At 39.2% G+C, this 11,127-nt stretch overlaps 1 protein-coding gene across 1 annotated transcript; it reads right to left on the bottom strand.

Moving 5' to 3' along the window:
* Positions 1 to 439: 439 nt before the first annotated feature.
* Positions 440 to 4,410, bottom strand: LOC122329895 (GTPase IMAP family member 8-like). Its single transcript, XM_043226555.1, has 5 exons — positions 4,189 to 4,410; positions 3,999 to 4,046; positions 3,094 to 3,660; positions 2,640 to 2,687; positions 440 to 1,995 (listed from the first exon to the last, which is right to left on the bottom strand). Exons 1-5 carry the CDS (start codon positions 4,220 to 4,222, stop codon positions 590 to 592), a joined length of 2,103 nt encoding a protein of 700 aa, XP_043082490.1. The 5' UTR covers positions 4,223 to 4,410; the 3' UTR covers positions 440 to 589.
* Between the last annotated feature and the right edge of the window lie 6,717 nt (positions 4,411 to 11,127).

Below are 11,127 nucleotides of genomic sequence, written 5' to 3'. Positions count from 1 at the left end.
TTCGACTTGTAATTGTCCAAAAAGTGATTAATCAGTGAGTCTAAATGGTGTGATTTACATGCTTATTACACCCTTTAGGAATACTCTATTCTGATTGGTCAGTCACGTTCTAGAACCGCCTGCAGTCGGCGCTGTTCACTCTCTAAGAACATTGTTCTCTTGGAAACTGCGTTTGCTAATAAAATATTAAACTCAATCCAGTATTAGGAGTACAATCATTTAATTCATTATCTCCCTCTCGGTTCAAACAAATGCTGTTTTGTAGACTGTAAGGGATTATATGATAACTAACTAACCGGTATGATTTAAAATTAATTTTCTTAACTTAATATCTTTCATCGCCACGTCCCCTTTAAATGTCTGTCTAGTTTGAATTTACCGTTTCCTAGCAACGGCTTCTCCACTGAAGCTTTATTTAAATATTCGATTTATTCAAATATTTCAACTCAGATCAAAGTTTTATGTATAATTGTTTACTTTTGCGCCCTTCAATCTTAAACATCAGCCCTTCCCTTACATATAGATCTGGAAAAGGCCACAGCGGATGCAGTAAATGTAGTTATTAATACATATATCATGCAGGCGTCTGTTAGTGAACCGCACAAGGATTTTTTTTCCTTTTCTTGGTGCCAACTTTTTCATTTTTCTTAAGTTCTTCGTAATGTCTTTCTGTAAATGTTCTGTACTGCAACGAGAGCACCTCCATCTTGTGATTTAGTTCCTCGATGTTCTGAAGCAGGAGTTTCTCTTTGTCCGTGTCTGTCTGGCCTTCATTCTTTTGAGGCAAGTCCATGTTTTCTGTCTTTTTCATCGAGTCAGTCTGGTCTCCTGGGTTCATACAAGTATCTTGTTGATCTGTATATACGCTATATGTCGGGTTTTCTTTTTTCTCCTTCTCACATTCTGCTTCATATCCTTTCATCCTCGTTTCACTTTTTTGCCCCCTTTTTTTTGCACTTTTCCTCAGTTCTCCGAAACGTAGAAATGTTTGATGGTGTTGCTTTTTCTCTTGGTCCGATTCTCTTTCTCTTGCTTCTTCTACGGTTTCTGTTCTTTGTCTGTCAACGCCTGTTGTTCCCAAAAGCTGATTTTTCTGCTTATTCATTGGCTCTTTCTCGTAATCGCTCTTCTCCTTCTCAGAGTGTTTTTTAGTTTTCTCCTGCGTTTGTTCTGTATCTGTTGTCACTCCGCTGTCTTTCGTTGTTCCCGCCTCATACTTTCTCAACATTTTGCTCTGCAAATTTTCATTAAACAGAAGATCGCTTACCTTCAGTTTAGCTTTTTCCTCCTCTAATTGGTTTTGAATATCTTTGAGTTCAATCTCATATTTGACTTTAATAGCCTCTATCTCCCGTTTGGCCTCCTCCTCTCTTTCCAGAAGCAGCTCCTGAATCATTTTGTCAGTGTAGAAACTGGGTTTATTACTCCACATCATCTTATTGATCTTGTTTAACAGACTCACCACCTGAGCGGGGTCTTTCTGTTCGTTGCTGAGAACGTGAAATCTTCCTCCACAGGCACGGATCAGTTGTTGGATTTCTTGATCTTCTTTAATGCAGTCTTCAATGCTCTGATCTTTGAGACTGTCTCCTCGTGTGAAGAGCACCATAGTGTAGGCCTCTGCTTTCTGTCCGAAGGCCGTCTTGATGAGCTGAACGGTTTCTCTCTCTTCTCGTGTGATCGGGCCGACAGCGATGACCAGCAGAAACACATGAGGTCCAGGAGCCGACAGATCAATGCATCTCATGATCTCCTGCTGGATCTCTTCATTACTGAGGCTTTTGTCGAAGAGTCCCGGTGTGTCCACCACAGTCACGGGCCGACCGCAGACCGTCCCTCTCTCTCGATGGCAGGTCTTGGTCACAGATCTCATCGCGGCCCTTGATTCGAACACCTTGCTTCCCAGGATGGTGTTGCCTGAAGCACTTTTTCCAGCTCCGGTTTTTCCAATCAGAACGATCCTCACACACTCCAAGTTCTTTTTCGCACGAGTGGCTGTGAATTATAAGAAAGAGTGTTGTACAGATTACAATATTACATCAAAGCAGTGTTATTTTCATTTTTCCAGATTTTAGTCATCTGAATTGTTTTTACTTTTAGTCGGCTGCTTATCTTGAGGTTTCAGTTGAATGAATCTACAGTGAATTTAGTCAGCTAAAATATAATGGTTTTAGTGCAATTCCTTTAAAACCAAATGCATAGAAGCGATGGATGTAATATACTGGTATACCTTCTCCCTGCTGTTTGCATATTTTGACGAGAGGTGTTTTAATTCGTATGACCTCACTCATTCAAATTCATAAAAGTTCTGCTATGTATGGTATTTCACGAGATGCCGGTTGGCATGAATTTGCACAAATGGCCTACACCTAACCCTGCCCCTAACCTCAATGGGTCTGTAGACAAATCGCACGAGTGAGGTCAAACTAATTTGTACGAATTAGCCACAAATTTCATCTCGTAGCCATCTCGTAAAAATATATACAAATTGGTCATAAAACTGTCAGACAGCCACAAATACATTTTCACAAATAAGCATATACTGTGACAAAAGCAGCCCGCAATAAAAGAACAGACAATAAATAGAAAATAGAAATAAAATAGTATATAATATATATATATTTTTGATCATTACTCACATTTTGCTCTCTTCAAATTTCCATGTATTTCTGGCCTCTGTAAGGGCTCTGAAGAAGAAAATTAGCAATCAACGATAATGGAAAAGTTTAAAACGTAAAACGTGAAAATTTAATTTTCTTTTCAAAATGCATCTAATCCCCTTTTCCTGGCATCATTGACAAAATCCAGTAGTATAACATTATTAATAACATTAATAAATTATCTTGATGTCTTCATTTTGAACATCCCCGAAGTCATCAAAGGACAACAGACTAAACTCAAACAAGTCAGGTTTTTCTATTCTGACGTTAATATTCACTAAACACTTACATTCTGACTGAATAATGATATTTGCTTCTCTGAAAACATTTTAAATGTATAAAAAGAGTTGGCATGGAGTTTTGTCTACAGATCATAAAAGTGATTTGTATGGCATTGTAACATATTTCATGTAAACTATAGGCAAAGATTTACCTAGAGGTGCTTTGTTTGTCCCGGGGTCTTTAGAAATCTTCAAGTGATGGCCACCGTTTTGCTCCACCATTTTCTCAATGTTCTCCAGAAGATTCTGCACCTGTGACTGGTCTCCATTCTTCTGTAGATGACAGTGTGGTCGTCTGCAGGTCTGCAGGAGAGACTCAGAGTCTCTGACGCTGATGTACTTCTCGTGCATGAAGACGACGATCACGTACTCTGATGCGCCTGCACCAAAAATGATGTTAATGTGCTTGAGGGCTTCTTTTTCTAGATCTGTAAATGACTGAGGCTTCAGGACCAGAAGAAGAGCATGAGGACCAGGACCGGACAGATTGAACAATTTCTTCACATCTTGTTCTTCAGGAGAGAGAACGAGGTTGAGCAGATCGGGGGTGTTGATGACCACCACACGTCTCTTCAAAACAATCCCATCATGCCTCTCAAGCAGGTTCAGGGAGGACTTCATAAAGGCCTTTCGTCCCAGGATTGTGTTTCCACAGGAGGCTTTAACATCTGCGTGTGACCCCAGGAGCACTACTCTCAGGTCGTTTTTAATCCCAAACACTGAAATTAAAGTGTTTTTGTAAACCAGCGATAAAAGATGTGGATGTATTTTGACTTAAAGTGATGTAAAATAACAATGCTGAAGCTTTGAATACAGTATTAGCCTAATCTCAAGAGACAGAGAAACTAAGTATGCCTTCTGCAAAGATTCTTGATCTCAATCATGAAAGTAAAACAAGAATCCACATAATCCAAGAACGATAAGAAAATAATGTAATTATAGCTGTTTTTATTCAAGAGGAAAACATTATTATCAACGTTTTTACCATGAGAAAGATCTGCTCATTTAATATGCCATGTTTGTAGCATCTATGATTTATTTTAAATGTAAAACTCACTGCTTGGAGGTTCAGTCATACTTCCTCTTCTTCTTAACTGATGTCCCCCTGTTAGACACATTCAACTTAAATCATAAAAAATAAATGTTGCTTAAATGTCCTACTGTAACGTGAAAGTTATTCAATCTCTGAATGCAGTATTATTTTGAATCCGCGTGCCTTAATTGAAATTCATTTACAAGAATCTGACCTGGTTCTCTGGATGATCCACTCCAATCAGCCATTCTCACACAAACGTAAATGCTGTAGACAGAACCACTTCAGAAGGCAAGAAACTAAATGTGTTGCAGCTGATAAAATGTGTGCTCTATCTATAATGTTGTGTATTAATAACTCAACCAAAACTGGTTGGACTTGATATTACATTCCAAGCAACTCCCTGCAGCGTGACGCTACAGAGCTAGATGTTTCACAGCTCTGGCTTTGTCTCAATTAAAGGTCGCAAAACGCATTGCTTTTCTGGGTGTTACTTGCCTGACAATGGAGTGTCACTCAGTTTAAGACTATATTTGTGGATTCGAAAGTTATTCCAGGGTCAAAATCAAGAAGATTGTGTTTCAGGACTGCTTTCTCACGCTCTAGCACACACTCAAAGCATGATTACATCTAGTTTATACGATCCTTTCGCTTGATGTTTTGAAATGTAGAGTATAGAGTGGTAGGGATATGCCATTAACATTAAAAGGATCATTTAGAAGAGAGGTTTAAAACGTTCGGTAGCTGCTGATGACAGATGGGATACAGGCTGACCTGCACTTTAAAGTCAAGAGGAGCTGTTCAATAAAAAAGACAGTACGAGAAATAAAATGCGTGTCTTCCACTATATGATCAAGAGCTTTAGATGTCATCAGGTCAGATCATCTTCAGTCAAACAGTGCTTATAAAAAAACTGATTGTGTAACAGCTTCAAACAGAAGTACTTTAGTTTAAGTAGCGTAAGAAAAAGTAATTCAACACATTTACAAAAATATGGCCAAAATATCATTATATACTTCCAAAATTTATGATTGATGTGAAATAGTACAAATGATTCTTTAGTTAAAATAAGAACCTCCGCTCATCCAGGTCTTTATAAATATATACACACATTTTATAAGGCCAATAAACTGAGTAAATATCTGAAATAAATCTTGAGTATAGATGAATGAATTGCTTTAGTAACATGCTGTTATATATAATTATATATGCTTTACCGCCTCCTTTAACCTTCTGTTTTTTTTGTTTTTTTTACCACAACTGCATTGAATGATGTGATAAAGTCAGGATTGAGATTCAACAGACTCGTCACCATTTTCAAGGTTTGGGAAAAGCCCTTTAGGGAGAAAAAAAGAAAAAGACTTTTGTAACAAGATTTTGGCAGTAAGTGAAAATCACCGAGCATGATTTCAGCTCCTAAAAGCAGGGCTATATAGCTCAGCGGTCGATTCAGGGATTTACAATAACAACATCTGACAGAGAGACTTCGAGTGATTGTCCGATTCTGCTTACAGCTTTTCCCACGCCCACTCTTTTTATACTGTTCTGTTAAAAACGCCTATAAAAACGTCAAAATGAAAACAATTTCAAAAAGTCACGAAAATAAATAGCAACAGGACAAGTTATGAGAATGGATAAAATCTCAAAAATCAACGAACATTAACAGATTAAGAAAAAAAACTCGAATGAAAAACAGAGAAAGTCCTGAAAATGAACGAATTTTAAAAAAGTGACGGACATGGGCAATATCTATGAAAGTGACGAAAATAAAATGTCAAAAAGCCACGAGCACGAACAAAATCTCAAAACTCTCCTGAACACGTCCAAGCAGGACGAACCATTACCTTTTCCCCGCAAATGAAAAATGTCCAGGAGTTTCTCCAGAAGAAGAGCTGCTTTCTTCAGATTCGGCTCGCCACTCATCCACCACACCACGAAAATAAGAAGACTGTTACCTGAAACTCTACTTGCTTCGACACTTTTTGATCCACTTGAGCTCAAGCGAAGAGCTGCCGTGATGACTTTCCTCAGCGGGGTCGAGTGATACGCGTCTACTTTGGGTTCGCAGTGACACCGAAAAGCCGTCGAGATAAAGATCCCAGGAAGCAAGCAACCACCGAGCTGTTAAATCAACACTAACTGCTTTGAATAACGTGACAAAGTCAGGCCGGTTCAATGCTGAAACAAGGTGGAGATTGGACAGAAGCTTAACAGTCAATGAGAAAAAGATCGGTCTTTAGAGAAAAAAAAAATTGGGACAGCAAGCGGCCCAGTGGTTTAAGTCTTAAAAAGCTGACCTCAGCTGGTTCTCTGAAATGTGAAAAAGAAAACATGAAGTTGTGAACAAGGATAAACATGGCTGGATGGATGGGTGAATAAACGACTGCAGAAATGAATAATAATAATAATAATAATAATAAATAATGAGGAGGAGGAGGATGGCACAAATCACATATTACCAGTAATAAAATGTCCTAAATGTCCTCAAAAAAAAAAAAAAAAAAAAAAAAAAAGGGCTGTAGACATAGACAATTCACGATACAGCTACGATACATGCGAGCAAACGATCTGTACTGCTTTCCGTTTAAAAAGATGGACGACACATAAAGCTTCCTGACAAAAGACTTTCTTATGCAACACTGAAGACATCGAGATGTTTCAGTAAGAAATATTCGGAGACACTTTGGTTCTCACGTGAACAGGAACGGGACAAAGTCGATCGTTATATACAGACTCCTCAAGACGCTATTGCACTATGTGCAGTTTTGTTCTCAAGTGATCAGGTATCCTGCCATGTTTGTTCACAACATCCTCCAGCACTTGAAAACTTGGGAGGAGTTTCATGACAATCATCCCATGTTGACAGGAGGCTCATGGAAAGGTGGATCAAGAATTTTAAGTTATTTATTGGTTAACAATTAAAATTAAAATATAGAAGGAGAATTGACTCAGAGAGACTCAAGGCCAAAATAATAAACCAAAAACGCCCTGAATGGTTTATCTCTCAATACTTGAGCAAGCTCTTATCACATTATAGTCTTGCCCGTACGCTGCGTTCTCAAAACTCTGGCCATTTGATAATATCTAGAATATCAAACTCAACTGCGGCGGCAGATCCTTTTCCTATCTAGCACCTAAACTCTGGAACAATCTCCCTAACTCTGTTCGGGAAGCAGACACACTCTGCCAGTTTAAATCTAGATTAAAGACACATCTTTTTAACTTAGCCTACACATAACACACCAACATACTTTTTATTATTCAAATCCGTTAAAGATTTTTAGGCTGCATTACTTAGATTTGCTGGAACCGGGAACACTACTCCTAAAATACTGATGTACTTGTGACATTGTAAAAAGAATGGCATCTACGCTAATATTAGTCCCGTCTCTTTTCAATCTGCTTTCACAGTTTGTATCCAGACTAGATGGTGGATCAGCACCCAGAGATTATGTTCATCAGAGACCAGAACATCTAGATGCGCACCGTGGACAGATCACCAGATTCTGATGCGCACACACACACACACCCTTAAACTGTTTAAAATTGAATAGGAGGTTTAACCAAACTCACATTTAGCCAAATTCAACGTAAGAGAGGCTTTAAGCAAACGCGTGAAAACAGTAGATAATGTGCTCACATATTTCTCTCCAAGTAGATGAATACACCACAATATCGTCCAAATAAACCTTACAATTTTCAACCGCCTAACACAGTGTTCATGAGGCGTTGAAAGGTTGCTGGAGCATTCTGTAGTCTGAATTAAGGAAGTTATCGGGAGTGACAAATGCAGAGATTTGGCTGCCCGTTCTGTTAAAGGAACTTGCCAATAACCCTTCAGAAGGTCTAATTTCATCACAACCCCACAATCTTCCATTAAAGGCAAAGGAAACGAGTCAGGTTTCATAACTGCATTTACCTTATGGTAATCGGTGCAAAAGCGATGAGATCCATCGGGCCGGGACAAGTAGACAAGGCGAATTCCAAGCACTAGAACTAGGCACAGCTAAATCATTTTCCACTAAATATTTCACCTCAGACTCGATAATTTTCATTTAGCTGGATTTACTCAATATGCATTTTGTTTGATAGGTGGGTGATGAATTCACTTCAATGTCATGTTTAATTACAGATGTTTGAGTCGGAACATCAATCAATCAATCAATCAATCATTTTATTTATATAGCGCTTTTAACAACACAGGTTGCATCAAAGCACTGTACAGTATAATGACAGGGATGTATAATGGCGAGAGTGACCAATTTCTTATTAAATGCAGAGGCGGTCTCTGTAGTCAATTCAACGATAGTCACTAGAAGTTAAGTGTCCCCAACCAAGCAAGCCAGAGGCGACAGCGGCAAGGGAAACAAAACCCCATGCATATAGAATGGAGAAAAAAAAACATCAGAAAACAACCCAAGAAAAGAGTGAATTAATCTCACAATGTCAGCTCTCTGCTCTTCAGTTAAGTGCAGCAAATGAAAGTTGAGGTCTGACAGAAATATTTAATCGGACACCAGATACAGGAACACTTTGCCTGCAAAGCAGAGCCAGGAACTGGTAACAAAACCAAAACTTTGTCTCCTTTCTGAAATGAACGAAACACGGCATCCTTTGTCAAAGCAACTTTTCATCTTTTTCTGAGCCCCTGCCAAAACTGACTTGGCTAGCTCACAAGCTTTATGAAGGTGTTCTCGAAATGAGCTAACGTAATCCAGCAGATTTACATTGGACTTGCGTCAGACAGCCAATTCTCTTTCAGGAGTTTAAGTGGACCTCGCAATGTGTGCCCAAAAACCAACTCTGTAGGGCTAAAACCTAAAGACTCCTGAACAGTTTCTCTGAGGGCAAATAAAAGCAAAGGTACTCCATCATCCCATTCTTTTTCAGGCTCAGTGCAATATGTCTTTAGCATGGTTTTTAATGTTTGATGAAATCGTTTGAGTACTCCCTGAGACTCGGGATGGTAAGCGCTCGAAACAACATGCTGAATATGTAACTGAGACCAAATTTGATTGAACAGGCGGGACATAACATTTGTTCCTTGATCAGTTTGGGCGACCTTTCGAGAAGTCCAAATGTAGAAAAGAAAAGAGTCAGGGCCTTCACAATAGCTTTAGATCTCAGTGATTGAAGTGGTGTAGCCTTGGGGAAGTGAGTCGCTGAGCACATTAGCATAAGCACATACGTATGACCAGATTTTCGTCTTCAGTTAAGGTCCCACACAATCTAAAAAATAACGTTACCAAGCGGTTCACCGACAACAGGGATCGGTTGAAGAGGTGCAGAAGGATAGTCTGATTAGGTTTTCTAACCATTTGGCAGACATGACAAGATCGGACCTTATTCCAGGCCAAAAGAAATGACGGGTCACTCGATAAAATGTCTTAGTAATTCCGAGATGACCTACAACGTTATCATGCGCAAAGCTCAGCACTTGGTCATGAAATCTTTTAGGAACTACTAACTGGTAAAGCGTGTCCCAATCGAATTATCGGATTTTGAAGGAGTCCATTTCCGCATTAACACTCCGTCTTCATAGATATAACCAACTGGTTTGCTCACACCATCCTTTTCTAGGGCAGCAGAATCTCGGCAGCACATGAGCGATAGATCTTGTTTTTGCTCAGCAGCAAGCGTTGCACGGTCGATAGCCAGCAATAGGTCCACAGGCTTAGCGTCAGCACCACTGACAAGAGACAGCGACATAGACACAGACTCCTCAGGCTGTAACAGTATCAATCAATCAATCAATCAATCATTTTTATTTATATAGCGCTTTTAACAACACAGGTTTCATCAAAGCACTGTACAGTATAATGACAGGGATGTATAATGACAGGGATGTATAATGACAGGGATGTATAATGACAGGGATGTATAATGACGAGAGTGACCAATTTCTTATTAAATGCAGAGACGGTCTCTGTAGTCAATTCAACGATAATCACTAGAAGTTAAGTGTCCACAACCAAGCAAGCCAGAGGCGACAGCGGCAAGGAAACAAAACCCCATGCATACAGAATGGAGAAAAAAAAACCTTGGGAGAAACCAGACTCAGTTGGGGTCAGTTCTCCTCTGACCGGACGCCCAGCACTTAACTTCCAGTTCAATTTTAAACACAACTGTGTCAGGTAGTGTAAATGACTTAGTGTGTGTGTATGTGTGTGTGCATCAGCATCTGGTGATCTGTCCACGGGCGCATCTAGGTTTTCTGGTCTCTGATGAACATAATCTCTGTGTGCTGATCCACCATCTAGTCTGGATACAAACTGTGAAAGCAGATTGAGAAAGAGACAGGACTAATATTAGCGTAGATGCCATTCTTTTTACGATGTCACAAGTACATCGTATTGTAGGAGTAGTGTTCCCGGTTCCAGCAAATCTAAGTAATGCAGCCTAAAAATCCTTTAACGGATTTGAATAATAAAAGTGTGTTGGTGTGTTATGTGTAGGCTAAGTTAAAAGATGTGTCTTTAATCTAGATTTAAACTGGTAGAGTGTGTCTGCTTCACGAACAGAGTTAGGGAGATTGTTCCAGAGTTTAGGTGCTAGATAGGAAAAGGATCTGCCACCCGCAGTTGATTTTGATATTCTAAGTATTATCAAATGGCCAGAGTTTTGAGAACGCAGCTGACGTGCAGGACTATAATGTGATAAGAGCTCGCTCAAGTATTGAGAGCTAAACCATTCAGGGCTTTATAGGTAATTAATAGGATTTTAAAATCTATCCGATGTTTGATAGGGAGCCAGTGCAGTGTTGACAGAACCGGGCTAATATGAGCATACTTCCTAGTTCTAGTAAGGACTCTGGCTGCTGCGTTTTGGATTAGCTGAAGTTTGTTTATTAAACGTGCAGAACAACCACCCAATAAAGCATTACAATAATCTAACCTCGAGGTCATAAACGCATGAATTAATATTTCTGCATTAGAGGTTGAAAGCATAGGTCGTAATTTAGATATATTTTTAAGATGGAAAACGTGCAGTTTTACAGATGCTAGAAACATGATTTTTCGAAGGAAAGATTGCTGTCAAACAGCACACCTAGGTTCCTAACTGATGATGAAGAATTAACAGAGCAGCCATCAAGTGATAGGATGTGTTCTATATTATTATATGTGGGGTTTTTAGGTCCAATTATTAGCACCTC

This window comes from Puntigrus tetrazona, chromosome 3 (genome assembly GCF_018831695.1).
Source record: "Puntigrus tetrazona isolate hp1 chromosome 3, ASM1883169v1, whole genome shotgun sequence".
Lineage (NCBI taxonomy): Eukaryota > Metazoa > Chordata > Actinopteri > Cypriniformes > Cyprinidae > Puntigrus > Puntigrus tetrazona.
This window is presented reverse-complemented; position numbering and strand designations above follow the sequence as displayed.

Excerpts from the sequence above, each read along its gene's own strand:
- LOC122329895 (XM_043226555.1), bottom strand. The coding sequence starts at position 4,222 with ATGGCTGATTGGAGTGGATCATCCAGAGAACCAG. Across the intron at positions 4,047-4,188 it reads TGGATCATCCAGAGAACCAG|GGGGACATCAGTTAAGAAGA; the intron begins GTCAGATTCTTG and ends TGTGTCTAACAG. Across the intron at positions 1,996-2,639 it reads AAATTTGAAGAGAGCAAAAT|CCACTCGTGCGAAAAAGAAC; the intron begins GTGAGTAATGAT and ends TATAATTCACAG.